Genomic DNA, 20,827 nt, shown 5'->3' on the forward strand with positions numbered 1-20,827 from the left:
GCGCGAGCCTGGCGTCGAACGCTGGCCAGGAGTGACTCCAACGCCTGGGCTACGCTTTTGAACTTGTTCACGTTTCCTGTCCTTTAATAAATCGTCTACAGTCACAAGCGGCTGTACAGACGTAACAGTTGGCGACGAGGAAGACTGGATCGACTCATCGGCACTCCACCGACGTCAAGGAAATAACATGGCGACGCCCGACTTCGGTCGGCTACCCGAATTCAGCGGCAGCCCCAGCTCCTGGAGATCCTGGTATGGGAGGCTACAGTTCTTCTTCGAGGCTAACGAGATTACGGACGCATCGAAGAAACGTGCTCATCTGCTAACGCTGTGCGGGGAACAGACTTATGACATCGTCTGCGCCCTCGTTCAACCCAAGCAGCCCAACCAAGTGAGCTACGAGGACATAGTCAAGATGCTCAAGGCTCACTTCGATCCACAACCGTCTGAGGTCTTCTGCAGGGCACGATTCCAGCGACGTGACCAAAAGCACGACGAAACGGTCAGTGATTACGTCACGGCGCTCAAGAAGCTAGCAGCAGATTGCAATTTCGGGACAAGCGCAGACACTGCAGCGAATCCGACAATGCTGCCTATGGACGTCATGCTGCGTGATCGTTTCGTTTGCGGTCTTCGGAACGAGCAGGTCCAGCAACGGCTCTTCGCAGAAAAGGACTTGACGTTCAAGAAAGCTTTCGACCTTGCACTGCGAGCTGAAAACGCCATCGAAGACCAGAAACGCGTGAAAACCGAATTTAAAGAGTTTCACGAATCCTGCATAAGCACATGCAAGATAGACAACCAAGGTCACTCTAGTGCCTCTGCCCAAAAGAAGAAACAACGCTGTTGGCGTTGTAACGCGCTACATAATCCGGACACTTGCAAGTTCCAGACAGTCTCCTGCAACTACTGCAAGAAACGCGGACACATTGAAAAAGCCTGTCTGAAAAAGCGGAAAGAAGCAAAAACGAGCAACAGCATCGAATATCCCCAACAAGGAACTTCGACAGCTGCCTCAGCACCAGTGTCGACTCAGCAGGACTCATCAGACGTGGCCCTTTACGAGCTCAACACCGTAACCAACGCGTTCAGCACACAGAAGGTCATGACTCGGCTACGCGTACATGGCAAGTTCTTGGATTTTGAAGTCGACTCGGGTGCAGCCTGCACACTCATCAGTGAGGTCACGTTCAAAGCTACGTGGACAGATGATCGACCACGGCTTCAGACCGACAACATGCTCCTACGCACATGGTCAGGACAGTCTCTTCGAGTTCTCGGATGTGCAACGGTGATTGTTACGCACGGAAACAAAACCATGACACTACCACTTGTTGTCATCAAGGGAGCAGGTTGTAACCTCCTTGGACGAAACTGGTTTCCTCACCTGGGTATACAGATCACGGGCATCAATGATGTATCCGGCGATGAACTTGTTTCGAAGCTTCTCGACAAGTACCAATCTGTATTCGACGAGGACATATCAGGACACATCGGTCCAGCGGTACAACTAGACCTCGTGGAAGGAGCGAAACCAAAGTTCCTAAAAGCACGGCCGGTTCCTTTCGCGCTCCGGTCAGCTGTAGAAGCAGAATTGGATCGACTGCAAAGTCAAGGCATAATCGAGCCAGCACAGCATTCGGATTGGGCAACGCCTCTCGTACTGGTTCGAAAGAAGAATGGCTCGTTGCGAATATGCGGCGACTACCGTTGCACAGTGAACCAGGTATCAAAGAAGGCAGACTACCCACTTCCCTCAACTGATGAAGTGCTCAGCCACTTGAGGGGAGGCAAGGTCTTCAGCACCCTGGATTTAGCACAAGCGTACCAGCAACTTCACGTGACGCCAGAGACAGCAGAGATATTGACCCTGAACACGCTGAAGGGACTATACAGGGTCAAGAGATTGCCTTTCGGAATTTCTGCAGCCCCAGCCATTTTTCAACGTTTTATGGAGACAATGCTGTCAGGCATCACAGGCGTGTGCGCATACCTAGATGACGTGATCATCAGTGGGAAAGACGCCACGGAACACGCCGAGAGACTGGAAGAAGTGCTGAAGAGGCTACGAAACTACAATCTGCGCCTCGGAAAAAACAAGTGCTGCTTTGCGGTGCGACAAGTTTTCTTTCTGGGACACCGAATCGACGAGACAGGCGTCCACACAAACGAAGAGAAAGTTCGAGCCATAACGGACGCTCCAGCACCAAACTGCAAACAAGCGCTTCAATCATTTCTCGGAATGCTGGCTTTCTACGACAGATTCTTGAAGAACAGGGCAACAGTTGCCAGCTGCCTATACCAGCTTCTTCAGAAGGACGCCACGTGGAGATGGGAGACAAAGCATCAAGAAGCCTTTGACAAGCTTAAGGCATTGCTGCTCAGTCAGACCGTACTGGCACACTACGACGAACAGAAGGAGCTTCTTGTCTCTTGTGATGCTTCACCATATGGCATAGGAGCTGTTCTGTCTCAACGTGATGACCAGAATAGAGAGGCGCCAATCGCTTTTGCATCTCGGACGCTAGGGCCGGCAGAACGCAAATATGCTCAATTGGACAGAGAAGGCCTTGCTGTGGTGTTTGCAGCCCACAAGTTCCACAAGTATATTGCGGGAAGAAAGGTGACTTTCGTCACTGACCACCAACCACTGCTCGGCATACTGGGTCCACAAAAGCCAACGGCTCAAGTCCTTTCTCCACGGATGACCAGATGGTGCATCAAGTTATCGGCGTATGACTACAGCATAATCTACAGGCGTGGCAAGAACCATCAAAACGCGGATGCGTTGAGCCGTTTGCCATTACAAGAACGTCTCGATGAACCCTGGCCTCCAGGTGACGTACTATTGTTCGAAGCGTTATCGAGACCTCCGTTGACTGCTGCCGAGATAGCACGCCTGACACAACAAGACAGCATCATGCAGAGGTTGTACAAGGCAGTGCAGGATGGTACAGTGGAGAAACTCACTGGAGATGAGTTTGCTCCTTACCGACGACGAGCGACCGCACTAGCACTACAGCGCGAGTGCATCACACTTGGATCCCGAGTGATCATACCGAGCTCAGCACGATCCCGTGTTCTGGCACTTCTGCATGCGGGTCACAGAGGCATGGTAGCCATGAAGAAGTGCGCAAGGAGCTACGTATGGTGGCCCGGAATGGACAAGGTGATCGAGGAAACGGTGCGACAGTGCCGTGAATGCCAAGCAACGCAAAAGAGCCCACCCAAAGCTCCTATTCCTACGTGGGACCGTCCCCAGACAGCATGGAACACGGTGCACGTTGACTTCGCGGGGCCACTACTCGGACGCACCTACTTAGTTGTTGTGGACGCATACACAAAGTGGGTGGAAGTCCGGCACGTGACACAAGCAACATCCGCGGCTGTAATCGACGTGCTCCGAAGCCTCTTTGCAACGTTCGGCATTCCCCGAAAGGTCATCTCCGACAACGGAAAAGCATTCATCTCCAACGAGATCAAGCAGTTCTATGCGTCGAACGGCATACAGGCTGCAACCTCACCAGCATATCATCCGGCAACAAACGGCCAGGCAGAACGCTATGTGGCGGAGCTGAAAAGAGCGCTGTTGAAAGATGCAGACAAGTCCATACAGTGCCGACTTGCAAGATTTCTGTATCGGCAGCACACGACAATACACACTACCACAGGTATGACACCGGCGAGAGCGATGTTCGGACGAGAATTGCTCTGCCCTCTCGATCTTCTTAAGCGGGAGACGGATAAGCGAAGTCCTGAGAGCCAGGAGGCATTGCAAAAATCACGCCGCTTCGCTATAGGGGATAGAGTGCTTATCCGGCAGTTTTTGAAAAAGCCAGATTGGATTGAAGGCGAAATACTGCGCCGCGTCGGACCACGATCCTGGCTTGTAAAAAGCGACCAAGGAAAGGTTCGGCGTCACCTCAATCACATGAGGAAAACGAGTCAGACCAGACAAACAACCCAATCGCGGACAGATTGGAGCGCAGCTGACGATCTCTTGGACGCAACGCCAGAAGAGACGCCATCGAGCTCAGCTGCTCAACCGCCTGAATCGCCCGAGATGCAAGATCACACTCCCTCGCAACCGTCGACGTCACAGGCAGTGGCCACTCGGCAACTGCGACCACCAGAGGTTAGGCGACCTCCAGACCGCTATGGAGACTTCGTCTAAGGGAGGAAGAGTGACATGTCGCCTTAGAAGACGACATTAACGAAGTGCGCGCGGGGCACTGGCGCTGTGGCACGAGCGCGAGCCTGGCGTCGAACGCTGGCCAGGAGTGACTCCAACGCCTGGGCTACGCTTTTGAACTTGTTCACGTTTCCTGTCCTTTAATAAATCGTCTACAGTCACAAGCGGCTGTACAGACGTAACACTTGCTTTCTGCGTCTTCTTCTCCTTCTCACTATGTATGGAATGTGGAAGCGTCTTTTGCATTCGCGATCTCCGGTGGGGTGATTGCCATCGCAAAGCTTGCATTTTGGCTCGCAGTGATGCACGCCGTCTTCTTGTAGCGTTTCACCGCAGATGTGACATCTCTTGCTCGTTGCGTGTGTGTGCCGGCAAACATCGGCGCGATGGCCGACTCCTCCGCACGTTCTGCAAACATCGACTTGTCGCTTGTAGAGCGAGCAGGGAACCATGGCGGTTCCGCATATCACTGTGCTCGGAACGTGCAACCCGTCAAAGAGGATTGCGACGACTTTGGTCTTTTTAATGCGTCTTGCCTCGATGGCAGTGGGATTTCGGTCGTGCACAATCAGGCGTTTGAGCGTTGCGTCGTCAAGGGAGAGGCCAACGTTCTTGATGACGCCCTTGCATGTATTATCGGGTGCGGCCACGTATGTGGCAACTTCAAACGAGCCTTGGTTTGTGTGCAGTTTCTGCACGTTCACGTTTCTGCACGTTTCTGCACGTATGATGTGGCATTATTTTGGTACGGCGTAGATATAACAATGATGTTTTGCATATTGTTGGGGCAGATTGTGTCCTCCCGTGCTTGTTCGTCGGTGATCTGGGCGGCCATGATGACGGCTCTCGCCAGCAGAACGAGGTCGACTCGGGCTACGTCCAATCCACCTCTGGGTCTCATAATTATCCTGATCTGGTCTTTGGGTAGGCGGGGTAGCCTGGAAGCGGATACCACACGGTGTAGTGCCGATTGACTTTTTTTAAAGAACCTGGGGTGCTTCGGCTGGTTGCTGTGCTCGACCGTCCCAGCGGCCAGCTCCTCGTTCGGCGGAGTCGTCTGTCTTCGGCGTCCCATGGCGGTGTGGCCCATCCTGGTCCGTCGAAGATCTCCGCGCTTACTTCCATTCCCGCCACGGTTACGGTGGAAGGCATTTTCAGCGCCTGGTTATCGGCTGCGACGTACAGAGGTTGATCCAGTAGCTGCCGCGTCTGGCCGAGCCCTTGGTTACGTGTAACGGCCGTACTCCTCGCTAACCCTAGGTGTGGTTAGGGTTAGCGGGGACGCTCGCCGCGTCGCAACTCTAAAGTCCAAAAATATGTCTAGGAGTTCACTCACCGCCAAAAAAGGCGTCTCCACTGAAACTGCAGAGCTTGCTTGTTCGAATAAGCACAAAGCCAAGTGATCTTGAAGCATAGAAACGACCGAAAACATTTAGAAAAGCGGGAGCCGACGTTTTCACGTCCGCGCTCCTCGACGCCACCTAGCGATTCCCCATAGCGATACGAAGGTTCACCTTTGTATGCGTTCATAATCGTTGTCAGTTAGATTAAGAACTAATTATTGGTAAGCTACATAACAATAACAAGGAGAGTGTAGCGATGTACTATTGGGGCATCTGGCTGCAGAACAGGAAGTCAGCAGGGTTCAGCATGTTTTCATAAGATTTAACTAATAAAAATAGGTAGAGACAAACAAAGACGAAAACAGGGAATGACCGAAATGTCATGAAATATTATGAACTGACATGAAATAAATGCAAATCGGGCATGCAAAGAAGAGAGAGTGAGAATTAATAGCTTAGCTTCATCATAGATTATATATTGACGCCACAGCTTGTTGCGGTGCAAGAAAAATAGAAAAGTGGCACTTGGATTGAGCAGGAGGAGGAGGAGGAGGTAAGTTTATTTACAGAAAGGCAGAGAGGTCGGCCTGAGCGATAGCTTGCTCTAGCCTGCTACTCTACACTGGGGGAAGGAGAAGGGGAAAAGAAAGATTAATGGATGACGATGGTGAGATAGAGTGGTGAGTATGTAGTGTTCTTTCTAGCTGAGACACATTTTATAGCCGCGCACATAGTCCAGTTGTTTCTAAAAAGGTAATAACTGCTCTTGTGACCGCAGTTGCACTGTTGTTGTCTGGCCAAGGGCAAATAGAGGAAGCAGACAATTAGAACACGTTGCCGATAATGTGTGGAGAGTCTTGCCACCCCCAGATGTTTCTGCAGCAGTTAGGTGCACCTGTGGAACTATAGTTTTCGCACCAGATGCGGTGACATCGTATTTCAGATATACATAATATCTCGATAGCGTTAAAGAGCTTGTTTCGCACAAATTCCGACGTCGGTGTCTTCATCTTTGGATGTGAGCAAAAAATCATCATCTTATGCGTGACCGAGTGATCGAGAATGGTGCAAATAAAATACAAGATAAAGAAATCCCAGGTCATATTGGGGAACAACCCAGGGTTGTTTGTGTCCTAGCAGAGATCTAACCGGGTCGTTATTGTGGCAAGCAGATGTTCTGACACACGGGCACCACTCTGCTTCTAGATACAGTGCAAAGAACATTATCTGCTTAGAAATGCAGAGAAAGTAGCTTTCATGCTTCACAAGCAAATGCGTCCTGTATACATGCTTCACTCTGCAATATGAAATATTGCGGAAATAATGCGTACTACAAGCACCCATTGCAAGCAAGTTGTTGTTGTTGTTGTTGTTCACCTATTGTTAGTGGCGCATACCCACTATGAGGGATTGGCCAAGAGTCGAGTTGTTTTAAGCATTACTGTTCAGATTTGGAATAATTGAGATATAACAGAAAGATTACCGATAGCCTAGGAAAGTGTGGTACTTAATGTAATGCATACAAATATTTACATAAGCGAATTTATTATTTAAATAGAGCAATAATCTGATTTTATACGTACATAGTTATGTGGACATGCTAGGAAATTGAAACTGGTTAATTAGTCAACCTATTAGTTTTATCAATATAGTCCCGGACGGCCGCGCATACTGTCGCATTAGAGAAACCAGAAGTGGAAGCTCCAAAAGACAAAATGGCAGGCACAGATAAGTCCATAGCAATACCACGTAAAAGTATTTCTAAAAGGGTTTTTCGTAATGTGTTAAGCCGCCTGCAGGTCAAAAAGAAATGATCTATTGTTTTCAGTTCATAACAGAATGCGCACAGTGGCGAAGGTGTCTGAGCACACCTGTGTTCATAGAAATTTAGATTTGGTACCCGGCAACGCAGCCTTGTGATAGCTATTTCTTGTTATCGAGTGCGGGAAAAGTCTCTTCGCCAGGGATACAATAAAGGGCGATATTCTGTAGAGTTTTTTAGTGCTGAACCTTTAAAGACTTCCATAAGCGTACGTCTGCGGAATCTAGCAGCACTCACATAAGCGGATGATGGACAGAGCGGTAGAATTGGTTCGCTGATTGATGAGTTAGCTAAGGAGTCGGCTATTTCATTTAGAAACAAACCTTTATGTCCAGGCACCCCAACTAATCGTACTTTTCTCAAATGCACAGGTGCTAATGCACGAAACGCCTTTGTTACGTGATTATCAGCACCAACAGAAAGTGCCGCACACAGAGAGATAGGGAATCTGTTATTATGAGAGCTGATGTAATTGCTGTATCTAACTTGCGTAAGGCGAGCACTACTGCCAGAAACTCTCAGATCCTGGGATTAATAAAGACTTCGTGGTTTAAAGCCGGTCACCCACTACAAAAGGCACACACGTTACCGCGCCTATTTCTTTAAGGCCGCGTAGTGGGTGTATAGCCAATTCGAAAAGCTTTCATGCACTAAGTATATCAAGTACACAATAAGAACATGTTATCGCTATTGTGTTCGACTCCTCTAGGGTCCTCCAGTTTTTTTTCTTGCTATGTATATCTGTTCCCAAATTATCGCATTAGCTATGTTCTTTAGTGTAGCTGTTCCAATAAAAAAGATGATACATTGACTTGAACTTACATCATTAAGCGGGGAAAGACTTTTTACAGCCTGTACCTGGACAAAAAATCTTCTTAGTACATTCCAAACGTATTAAAGTGATTGAACAGGTCGCTGGATCAAATCCCGGCAGCGGTGGCTGCATTTTGGACGGAGGAGAATATGCTGTAGGCCCGTGTGCTGAAATTCGGGTGCACGTTAAAAAAAAACCCCAGGTGGTCGAAATTTCGGGAGTCCTCTACTAATGCGTCTTTCTAAATCATTTAGTGATTTTGGGACGTTAAATTTCACATACTAATAAATCAATTTGTTGATTGATTGTCAAGCAGTGATTCCGCAGTACCGATAATTACTTAAACTGTGGTTAGTACAAAAGTATTCATTCTTTGGAAAGCCTGTATATATCTGCCGACCTCGCGCTGCACCTGTGCTTAGGTATTTTGACAACTTCTCACGACTTCAACATGTCGTGTCAATACAAGAAAGTAGCCCCGCCGCGGTGGTGTAGTGGCTAAGGTACTCGGCTGCTGACCCGCAGGTCACAGGATTGAATCCCGGCTGCGGCGGCTGCATTTCCGATGGAGGCGGAAATGCTGTAGGCCCGTGTGCTCAGATTTGGGCGCACGTTAAAGAACCCCAGGTGGTCAAAAATTTCTGGAGCCCTCCACTACCGCGTCTCTCATAATCATATGGTGGTTTTGGGACATTAAACCCCACATATTAGTCATTACAAGAAAGTACCACTATCTATTTTCTCTGGCTTACGCAGGCCTTCCAACTGTTGTGCTATTCCACGTGACGGTCATGAGCTTGGATTCTATCGACGAAGAATCCATGGTAAGCAATGCGGCAAATCGTTGAACGCTTGACTATCTATCTATCTATCTATCTATCTATCTATCTATCTATCTATCTATCTATCTATCTATCTATCTATCTATCTATCTATCTATCTAATATTCTGCAATGGTAACGCTCCACTGATTGAGTGTCGCTTTTATAGCGCAAACACAGACACACCACAAAAAAAAAGGACACCACACAAACGCTATCAACTGTTAGTCAGTCCTAAGTTGCTGGTCAGCGCTTGTGTGTGTCGTCTCTTTTTTGTCGTGTGTCTGTGTTTGCGCTGTTAAAGCACCTCTGGGAACATAAACCAACTGGGCCCAAAACAAGTTTTACTAACTGATCGACCACGTAGGTCGGTTCCCTAATCTTTTTTTTTTATTTTGTTGTGTAAGGCACTGTAGGTCAAGCCGCAAAACTTCATATGTGTTAGGTGAAAGCTGAAAGTTCGTTCTTCAAACGGCCAAACATTGTTATATTTATGTCATCATTTCAGTTAGCACATACAAGTAACGTCCCCTCGTACGTTCCTTAGCTTCACTGCAGTGTACACGATTTTGCTTTTTGGTTTTGTCTAGCAAAAAAAAAAGACTCAAATATTCCTACCTCTTTCGTGCAAGTAAGTGTAACATTTTAGCGAACAAATGCCGTGCTTAGCGAGCATTCAGTGGAAAAAGGTGCGTTGTTAACTCGCTGAATAGGTCCGTAACGACTGTCGCACCTACTGGATCGAGTAGCCCTCAAGGCCGCAGCTGTGCCCATCTCTGCGGTTCGTTCACAAGGAGACGGTGAGGTGGTCTCGCATCGGGTTGCCATGCCGCTTGGCCAACTGGCGTTCATTATCGATCCATTGGTGGCGTGAAGATGGCGTGAGCGCTTCCAGAGGGAGAAGGCATATGGCACTGGGCTCATTCACTCTCTCGCTTGCTATCGCCTCAGCATCGCGGTCCGCCCGCCTCGTCTGCCTTTTTGTCGGGATGTCTGCGCACCGAACCGAATCTCGAGAGCTTTCACTTTCCGTGAAGTATGAACACATGATTGCTGGGCTGGCCCAATTTCACGTAACCGTAATTCGTAAACATACGCAATGCGGGCCCGCGGGCCAGTCCGTTTTCAGTGAGGGCTTCGGTGTTTTTCGAGCAGTAGAGTGAGGATAAATATCCATCCCGATTTTTAATAGGGATCATGCGTTACGTTTTCAAGTAGTTTCTATGTGAAATGGTTTCACTCTCCATAACATAGCAATTTATAGTTAAGTTCCACTGATTGCTGGTTTCACTCAGTAAACAGTTATTGGTGAAATTTTGCGCGAAATCGAAGTTATTAATCTATTGTGTAATGTTTGTAGTTTTTAAGCATCGATAGGAAACAATGTTGTGTCACGGGCCGATAACAGTGGTACCCAAGACACGTTATGCAGGTTAAGCAAAGAGGAAACAATAGGTTGGTTTTATCGTAAATCACAATTACTTTTGTTTAATACAGAATTACATATACAATCTTTGTACTGTGAGGTCGGTACAGATATATAGGCGTGGTTATTTTTATTATACAAAAGAAAATACTTCAACCAGCTGTTAATTAACAGGATTTAGCTGGAGTTGTCTTTCCGTACTACATGACAAAAATACCATGACACCATAGATCTCGCTTATTTGCTCTGGCATCGCTTCCGGTTACTCAGTGACAAGAAAAACCCTAAAGAACGCTGGGACGCAGCTTTACGCAGTCCTGCATAAAAGGGACACTTAAGGGCAGTTCAACGGGCCCGCGAAACGGCTGAATGGCTAACTCTTTCGGTCCTAACGCGGGAGCGTTAGCACCAAAAGACTTAACTTAGCCATTCAGCCGCGCTTGTGTCCTAGACCGTTAGGACCGGTCTAGGACACAAGCGCAGCCTACTGGACAATAATAAAGTTCTTTTATCTATCCATCCATTATCAAAAGTCAACATTAGGTGCATGTTACCAAATAATTGGCAAGAACGTATTGAGTGAATATAACGGTTTAGGTCTGCAGAAACACATGAGATCATAGAGTCGATTTCCGTAGGGCTTGAGATGGAAGCCCATGGTATGCGACAACATGCGTTCATGTGCACTAGGTATAATAACGCGTTATATATAATGAAGATACGGGTTTATATTATTATATTTAAGAGCTTATTTCTTTAGTAGGTCCTGTTTTGATCTGGGTCAAGTTAACTTGAATAATCCCTAATCAGTAATTTACTAGAGCGTCGTAAGACGCTTTTGAGAGGTAGGCCTAGCTTGGTCAACCGAGTGGCTAATTATGCCCGAGAGCTTCCCCTTTCTTTCCCCATGACGATCAGGCCGAGTAGTGAAAAATCAAATAGAAATTTAACGCATGAGCTTCAAAACTACTACTAACAATACTAAACTACCACCCACACCATGAAGAAGCATGTCTGGCTATCAGCCGTAGTAATATCTGCCGCACGTAGCTAATGTTTGCATTGGTGAAGTGCTAGCAAATGAGTCAGTGGACTTACACCGTTTGTCCGGCTGCTGTGGTGCACGGCATAATGCCTGGTCAATAATCATCATCCCTTATAAGTAACAACCTCACAACATGCAAAAAAAGCGTAACCACCAAAATGGCTGCGAATATAATAACCGTGAATTCTTGCCCAGAACAAGGCTGGCTCTGTAGCTGTTCAAAATCAATACAATTTGACCAATTCACAGATTCTGGGCCTCTGCATGCGCTGTTCCCTGCAGTTCTGAAGGTTTTTTTATCAGCCCAATGAAGAAATGTTAGAGGCGCACGTATTTGTAGCCGCAGTATTCGGGTCTTAAAAACGTTAATCCTCGAATTACAGCAGCTTCGAGGTTGGTGCTTTAGAAATTCATACACTTATGAACAAGCGCAAAATCTGGTCTTGCTTTTAGGCGTTGACCTTGTTGACACGTACACAGTTCAGCATGAACTTATTGATGTCCGTTTTTTTTTCTATTGAAACGTCAGCTAGTCCAGGCCCTGCAGTTTTTTTTTCCCCTGCCTTGCGTACAAGTCCGAGCAGTGTGCCACCATTTTTAGCAAGTAGTCTTAACGACTGAATCAAGTTAGCTGCACTAAAAATAGAAGCCACTCAATGCAAAGTTCTCGTCCCCTTCTTGTTAAGCCTGTAATTAGGCCGTGCCTTCTGTATAATTTACGATGGCTCTTAAGGGCCGATATTTTCATGTGACCCTAAGCAAAAGACGACGCTAGTGACGAGGGCCTAGTTCAATGAGCATGTCTCCCTTGGCAGTAACGTATACGCCTGCAATTGCGGCTATGGCAGTGCCAGGCGAGTGATTTCAATCTCCATTTCGTCTCGCCATCGACAGGCGCGTTGCACGAAGAAAACATTATTCGCTTCGGCGTTGGGATGGTTGCGAATCGCGAATGCTGATGCGAAGGTCGTGGGCTATATCCCGGGCGCTGCGGTCACGTTAACATGTAGGATAAATACTAGAAAGGTCCGGGTGGTGTGCCATTTCGGGGCTCGTTAAAGAGCACCAAATGGTTCGCATTCACGCAGCAATCTACTGCTGCTTACCTTCTAATCCATGTTTCCGCTTTTAAAACTATAAAGTTGTTTTCGCTGAAGTTATATTTACTGGTCATTACACGTTTTTTCTCCTACTATAGCACAAGAACAGCTATATATGCAATCTAATAAGTGATGACAAAGTGTGCTACGAATCTACAGAGAGATAGATAGAAATGGAGAGGAAAGGCAGATATAGCTCTCGTACGAAAGACCGCAGCAGAAATTGGTGCCGAAGGGCATCTTGAAAGGCCTGCAGGTACATGTTACGGCACTGAAAAGAGCGCGAAGATGGGGAAATGGGAACAACAAAGACAACGCGAGCGTCGACGAACAACTTTGTGCAAATGAATTGCAACTTCAAATATGCACAACTAATAAGAACGTCAAACAAACTTAACACTGCCATACGGCGTGGTAAAGAAGCAGCAACTATACGCCACATGTTTTTATTGTACCTATAACCCAAAAAAAAAAGCGCAATCTCATTTTAATGGAACGCCATTCACGTCTCGCTGACACACGTTTTCTCTTTTTTTCTTGATTACAAATGAGAAAAAAGGAAGAACTTAGAAAGAAGCATTGCAGAACGAGAAACTTAGAGCATAGCACTTTGCGACAAAAAGAAAAGCATAGAAATTGCAAATAGAGCAAATAGATGCCAAGCTTCACTTTCCCACATGTTTCTGATAAGTGGAGCGCTTCTCTTTCTTATCAATTCAATATCCATCGCTTTATCTGACTCGAGGTTCCTGTCGCAGACGTACGCGGCGGACATTTTCTTCTCACAGTCGTGGAAGGACCATCAGTTACGGTTGCCAGACAACATGACGGCTGAGTACCGGGTGCTAGAGACCGACTGGCTGGAGCAGGTGTGGCGGCCCGACTGCTTCTTCAAGAATGCCAAGCAAGTCACCTTCCAGACGATGACCGTGCCCAACCACTTCATATGGCTCTACAGCGACAAGACCATCCTCTACATGGTCAAGTGAGTAGAAAATTTTTAAAGACGTCATGCCTTCTTGGGATACTTCAACGCAGAAATTTCGCTTGGTCTGTCTGCTGGTCGGTGCGTCTGTAAAACGATTCAGCGACCAGGTAAAAGTTTAAGCCTTTGCTCAATGTCCACCCATCTTCATGATGTAGTGGCGTTCATACTTGTGACATTGTGAATCAAAAAGCAAATATTATGCTTTTTTTGAGGCAAAGCATAAATATATACTTATTATCTATGTGTTTCTTTATTCAGAAAATGCATACATACGTAATTGTAAACTATGCAGTGTTTATTACGCTGCGCTGAGAACGTGACGTTTTTACCGGAAAAGCGGGTGTTTCCTATGCTTCACTAAAATGGCACGGTGCTACAATCTACCAGTGGCCCTATGGTCTAAAAAAAAACTTAGTTTCGGGACATTACTGCCAGACGGTGTCCATATGTCGCGCAGCGTCTCAATTCAGAAGATCGACAACCTTTGCAGTGATGTACGCATAAGTGGGGCGAATTAGTCTGTTTTGAATTGTCATGCTTTTTCATTTACAAAAGTCAACAAGTTATACTTATTATAACCCGGCGGCTTGATAGCGTAAGCATGTGTCTACAAAACATCATCGATTATTTTGTGTACTACGTACGAGCGTAAAGCTCGGGAGGTGCACTAGCACTGATGGAGAGCCAATAACCACCCGAGAAATCACTCGAACATCGCCGTAAACGACCACCACAAACGCTCCAGGATTGTCACAGATATCCTTCACATTTCCCATCAAATCTGTGTGAAAATTTGATCGGGTGGTACTATTAAACATTGTGAATGTTTTGCCTCTTTGTACAAATACATAAATATTTCTCTGGGTTCAGACAGGTCACCATTAGTATCTGAACTTGGCAACGTTCAATGCTGATCCTTATCTAGTGAGACAAGTCAAGGTGTACCATTCGAGGAGCTAGAAAGTGTCAAATGGGATGTTATAGGCCTAAGTGAGGTTAGGAGGACAGATGAGGCCTATACAGTTCCACAGAATAGGCAAGTCCTGTGCTATCGTGGCTTGGCTGACAGAAGAAAACTGGGAGTGGGATCCCTTATCCACAGAAACAAAGCTGGCATTATAGAGGAATACTATACGTTATTTAAAGGGTGGTAGGTATTGTAATTAAACTCAATAAAAGATACAAGATGAAGGTGGTACAGGCTTAAGCGCCTACATCCAGCTCTGATAAAGCGTCAGTTGAAAACGTCTACATATGAAGACGTGGAACCGGCAATGAGTAAGGTAAAAACATAGCATACTATGCTGATGGGAGACTTAAATGCCAAGGTAGGGAAGAAGCAGGCTGGAGACCAAGCAGTAGGAGATTATGGCATCGGTGCTAGAAATGTCAGAGGGGAGCTATTAGTATAATTTGCAGAGCGCAATAAATTACTGATCTTGAATCCCTTCTACCCAAAATGAGAGAACCGTAAGTGGACATGGAGGAGCCCAAATGGCGAAAGTAAGAACGCAATAGACTTTATACTGAGTGAACACCCAGGCATCATGCAAGGTATGGAAGTGCTTGGCAAGGTACGATGCATTGACCATAGAACGGTACGGTCTCGAATTCACCTAGACTTGGAGAAGGAACGATAGAAACTGATATGCAAGAAAGCAATCAATTAGCTAGCAATGAGAAGGAAACTACAGGAATTCCGTGTCTCGCTTCAGGACGGGTACTCGGCTCTTATCGAGGAAACCAGCCTTAGCGTTGACGAAATAAATGATAATTTGACGAGTATCATTACGGAGTGTGCCGTGAAAGTTGGAGGTACGGTAGTTACGCAGGACACTAGAAAGCTGTCCCAGGAAAGGAATAATCTAATTAGGAACCGTCAAAGCATGAAATCCTCAAGTACAACAGACAAAGAATGAAATTGGCAGAGCTTTCGAAGTTGAGTAATCAGCATAAGGTATCCGATGTAAGAAGCTATAACATAGAGAGAATTGAAAACGCTCTGAAAAACAGAAGAACTGTCAAAGTAGTGAAGAAAAAACTTGGGATAGGCAAAAATGAGATGTATGCTCTAAGAGACAAGGAAGGCAAAATAACTATCAATATGGATAGGATAGCTGAAATAGCGGAGGAGTTTCACAGAGGTCTGTATAGTAGCCGAGACAACCACACTATAAGAACTAGCAGTACCCAGATAGTACTATAAGAACTAGCAGTAACCCTAATGGCACCCCACCGGTAATGATAGAAGAAGTCAGAAAAGCCTCGGAAAGCATGCAAAGAGACAAAGCTTCTGGTGATGATCAGGTAACATCAGATATGCTGCAATATTGAGGACAGATTTCGTTAGAAAAACTAGCCATCCCTTTTATGAGGTGTCTCCTGATGGGAAGAGTGCCAGAATCTTGGAAGAATGCTAACATGATCCTAATATATAAGAAAGGAAATGACAAGTGCTAGAAGAATTATTGGCTGAGCAGCTTGCTCTCCATCATATACGAGCTATTTACAAAGGTAATTGCTAACAGAATTAAGACAACATCAAAATTTTATAAACCAAAAGAACAAGCAGGATTTCGAAAAGCTCCTCTACAATCAGCCACATTCGAACCTTAAATCAGGTAATACAGAAATGCTCCGAATACAGCCTACCACTATACCTTTATAGATTACAAGAAGGCATTTGATTAGGTAGAAATAGCAGCAGTCATGCATACACTGTAGAATCAGGGTGTCGACAAAGCATATATAAACATCCTGAATGAAATCTACAGATCAACTGCTACCATAGTGCTTCATAAATAAAGTAACAGAATAACAATCAAGAAGGATGCAAGGAAGCGGAATACAATCTCCCCAATGCTATTTACCGCGTGCTTACAGAAGATTTTCCGATGCCTAAAATAGGAAGAGTTAGGGATTAGAGTTAATCGAGAGTTTCTGAATAATTTGCGCTATGCCGATGACATTGCATTGCTGAGTAATTAAGGCGGTGAGTTGAAGCTCATGATTACGGGTTCAAACAAGGAGAGCAGAAAAGTAGGTCTTAAAATTAATCTGCAGAAAACGAAAGTAATGTACAACAACCTCGGAAAAGAACAGCGTTTCGAGATAGGTAATAGTGCGCTTGAAGTTGTAAGAGATTATGTCTACTTATGACAGGTAATAATCGTGGAGCCGAACCAAGAGATTTATGTAATTAGAAAAATAAGATCGGGGTGAAGCACAATTGGCAAGCACTCTCATATCTGGACAGGTAGATTGCCACTATCCCTGAAGAGAAAGGTATATAACAGATGCAGCTTGCCGGTACTTAGCTACGAAGCAGAAATCTGGAGACTTGCAAAGAGGGTTCAGCTTAAATTGAAGATGACGCAGCGAGCAATGGAAAGAAAAATGGTAGGTGTAACCTCAAGACACAAGAAAGGAGCAGAGTAGATCAGGGAACAAACCAGGGTTAAGGATATCATAGTTGAAATCAAGAAGAAAAAATGGACATGGGCTGGGCATGCAGCGCGTAGCCAGGATAATCGCTGGTCATTAGGGGAACTAACTGGATTCCTTGAGAAGGCAAGCTGGTTAGGGGGCGAAAGAGAGTTAGGTGGGAAGATGAGATTAAGAAGTTTATGGGTATGAAATAACAGCAACAAGCACAGGACCGAGTTCAGTGGCGGAACATGAAAAATACCGTTGTCCCGCAGTGGACGCAGTCAGGCTGATAATGACAATGAAATAATAATCTTGAATGAAATGATATTTTACGCTAAATATCTGCCATGTACCGAAGAAAATTGGAAAAGTTGATCAGCGAAACAGGTGTTTCAATACATCGCATAAAAAAATACCTTCTGTGTGAATTAAAAAGGTTGCGCGAAATAAAAAGAAACGATACGTTTACAAGCGAGGGTACAAGGACAAGCACAAACTTTAAATTTCAAGCATGTCGAACACACTAGGCTACAAACTACTTTAGATGGTTTTCACCTTTTGGTCATTGGAGGTGAATGTATGAAGTGAATCTAGGCCTGCCTGGTTAGCGCAACATATACAGATATTTACTGATGCGCAGCATATACAAATATATGTTTTTTTTTTCATTTACCATCTACTGCACCTCTGTGTGCATATCTCTCTGTAACAAAGTATTGTGTGTCCGTGCAAGTTCTTTTCTGTCGAGACGCTTTTTCAGGATGTTATTGGTGCCCACTGTGAGAATAATTTCTCTAAATCCAGGTGCACCGGCGAATTAAAAAAAACGGTAGCCGTCATGCCTCCGTGTTTGAAAACATTGAAAGGCTCTCGAAACGATTCTCGTGCAATGCAGGCTCACCTTGACGCTGTCCTGCGCAATGAACTTCGCCTCCTACTCGCACGACACGCAGACTTGTTCTTTGCAGATGGAAAGCCGTAAGTGGAAATCATTTCCTTTTCTGTTCTTTTACCCACATACTCACTGCAGGAAGTGTAATGAAAATAGTTCCTCGGCTACTCTGTTTCCCGTTGTTTGCTGCCCAGCGGAAAATAAAGAAATATTTGTCACAGTTTCACCGGTATGGCAAAACAATCAAAAGGATAGCAATACATTAGAATGAGGTACGAAATCCGTCTACCAGACGACTTCTTCAGGATTGCGTTTTGTTTAACAGTACAAAATGCTGGCGTAAAGAAATAGGGCTGCTCCAGGGAGAGAACTGTTTTTTGTGCCACCTGTCGCCTTAACTTGAAGCAAGCGGGGAGGGCATAGAACGCACAAGGGTTGAATTCCTCTTGAGCTTTCAGCCGAGGAATTTTAAAAGAAATGGTCGGTCAGCCAGTCAGTTGGTCGGTCAGTCAGAATTTGGCGCAAGCTGCTCCGGGGATAGGTCTTCTATCCGACGGTGCCTTATCGTCATCGAGACTCTGCACGAGCCCTCTTCGTCTTATTCCTTCTTCCAGGCCTTTTTTTTAATCTTCTATTTCGCTCAAAAAGCACGTGCGCCAATTTCTTGAGGATGGTCAATCCGCACTTTTCTGAATCTAGGCAGCTTGATTTCGAAGCTTCCTTCATATGTAAAAGTTATCAAGAAAGCTTGCTTCTGCATGTTTTCTGAACAATTATAGCCGGAGAAAGCCACAAATCGAAAATTGAGCCAGTGTTGAAATCGTTTACGTATTGAGTAAGTTGGCGTCAAATTTGGTCATGAGCTAGTAAGTACGTGGCGTTAGCCACTGAGCCACGAAGGAGCATCTAATTTGCTCATCAGGGCTAATTGGTTGTCAAATCACAAAAAGAATTATTTACCCAAGAATTCTTTCAAGTGTGCTCGTGAAGTGACATTTGACACTATATTAGAAAGGATTGGGGCCCAGATTGTGACGCGAACAGAAATAGGTTTACGAAGATATGGCCACCTCAGCGTCCACCACGACTTCAGTTAAACGCGTTCTTTGTAGCTCCAACCCCCACGACTTCAGTTAAACGCGTTCTTTGTAGCTCCAAACTAAAAAAAAATGTTCCGATGGTGGCGTTTCTCTCTTTGGGGATATTTGAAGAGATACTTCCGCAGAAATAAGCAGTTTTGGTTTTGTGTGCGAAGTACGAAGGAAACTTTTGTGTGGTTTCCTTCGTTGTAAACGAGAACGCTCGTCATTTTTGCCGAGATAGCCCACTCAATCACGCCTTTTGGATGAAAGTTCACATTTACTGCCTAAAAAACGCAGCGTCCGTACCGCCCCTGCGAGGCCATTTCATGCTCCTTCGCCCACTGTATAACCGGCCGGTGCGCTTCATCTCTGCTTGTAGCGCGCCCATCAGCAGATTACGCAAGCTTTCGTTGACACACAGAACATGCCACGTGTGCGGCGATGTGATCAACTTGGACTTCATTCAGCACGTAAGAGCCACGGCAACTGCGTAAATTCGTCTCAAAGCTCCATACGATTGTTATTGCGATAATAAGTACGCAGTGGCGCATATATGAATAATTTTGAAAGTGAAACTAATAAACTAACCTCAAACTATGATGTTTGTGGACGAAAGTTTGCTCTTTACTCCAAAGTCCAACTACATATGCATTTGCTTAGCTTGAGTCTGGCTAAGCAAAGGGCGTAGCACGCCACCCTAAACATAACTGCTGATGATTACAACTTTGCCGCAAAGCTTCATTTAGGTACGAAACTATCCGTAAATTGGCGCTTAAGGGTGAATCTCATGCGCTTTAATAAATGGGCACCGTTTAGTATATCTACTGCGTGTGAGTTCTTTCACGTTCGAGAAGTCATAGCAGCTGGATTTCCGGCAACCACTTGTTTCCCATGCGGAAGACTTTCAGTGGTAATCACAGGTGCACTTATGTGTCTGGCATAACCATACAAATATATATTTAGCATTTCTAAGTACCTTACAGGTCGGCGGCACCTTTAGAGTGTCTTTATGAGTTGACAAGCGTACCGCTACTCCGAATATAAAGGAGGCACTGCGACTTATGCTTAATCTGTTCAAATACGGTAATGTCTAACGGGCTTCCTATCTTCAAGGCAAAACGTATTTTCTGTCATATAACAGCGAAGCCGCACATGAAAAGGCCACTCGTAAATCCATGCACAGTTGCTTACTCTACAAAAATTATCATAGTTTTTACATGAAAAAATTACCATAGCTAGCCAGACGGAGATCAAACAAAAGCTGTCAAACTGGGCAAATCTTTTCATGTTACTGTGACGTTCGGAGTTATGAGTAACATGAACATCTCCATGAGCAGTTACCGAGTTAAGAATTACCTGATTAGGCAAAAGACGCACTGGGTATAAGACACAGAATTGCTAAGCACTAATACTTACCACTGGTACCTACTACGGCCACTATCTACTAGTAAGCCGACTAGTCACCACTCCTTAAAAAAATAAATAAAATAGTGAATAAATAATTCAAAATAAAAGAGTAAAAGCAATATGTCAACTAAACAAGAACAAATAATTAGCATAATTAAGATAAAGATACAAATAAAGTAGAAATTATATGTATAAATGCACACGTACTCAACTGCGTCGTACAAGGCTTCGCTTGCCGTCCGTTACTACGGATATACGTTGTTCTTGAATTTTTATTTTTCAGTGTCGCATACGACAGACGACCTGGTATTCGAGTGGAACGATCGAGATCCACCCGTGGTACACACCGATTTTCATCTGCCTCAGCTCGACCTAGAGTACACCGACCCACAAGACTGTACGAAGTCCTATTCGACAGGTAATAGTACCTACGTCAACAAAAATGTCTTGCAGGCTGAAACCACTG

General features: G+C 45.4%; 1 protein-coding gene across 2 annotated transcripts in view; it reads left to right on the forward strand.

The window, feature by feature from the left end:
* LOC119182752 (glycine receptor subunit alpha-2) overlaps window positions 1-20,827 on the forward strand; it is a 154,988-nt gene that overhangs the window by 129,547 nt on the left and 4,614 nt on the right. Inside the window, exons 4-7 of one of the 2 annotated variants that reach the window (XM_075873695.1) lie at window positions 8,928-8,995; window positions 13,322-13,548; window positions 17,876-17,958; window positions 20,645-20,776. In XM_075873695.1, coding sequence (XP_075729810.1) covers window positions 8,928-8,995; window positions 13,322-13,548; window positions 17,876-17,958; window positions 20,645-20,776 — 510 coding nt within the window. Of the gene's footprint in view, window positions 1-8,927; window positions 8,996-13,321; window positions 13,549-17,875; window positions 17,959-20,644; window positions 20,780-20,827 lie in introns of both variants that reach the window. The other variant, XM_075873694.1, reaches the window with a different exon arrangement.

This window comes from Rhipicephalus microplus, chromosome 9 (genome assembly GCF_043290135.1).
Source record: "Rhipicephalus microplus isolate Deutch F79 chromosome 9, USDA_Rmic, whole genome shotgun sequence".
Lineage (NCBI taxonomy): Eukaryota > Metazoa > Arthropoda > Arachnida > Ixodida > Ixodidae > Rhipicephalus > Rhipicephalus microplus.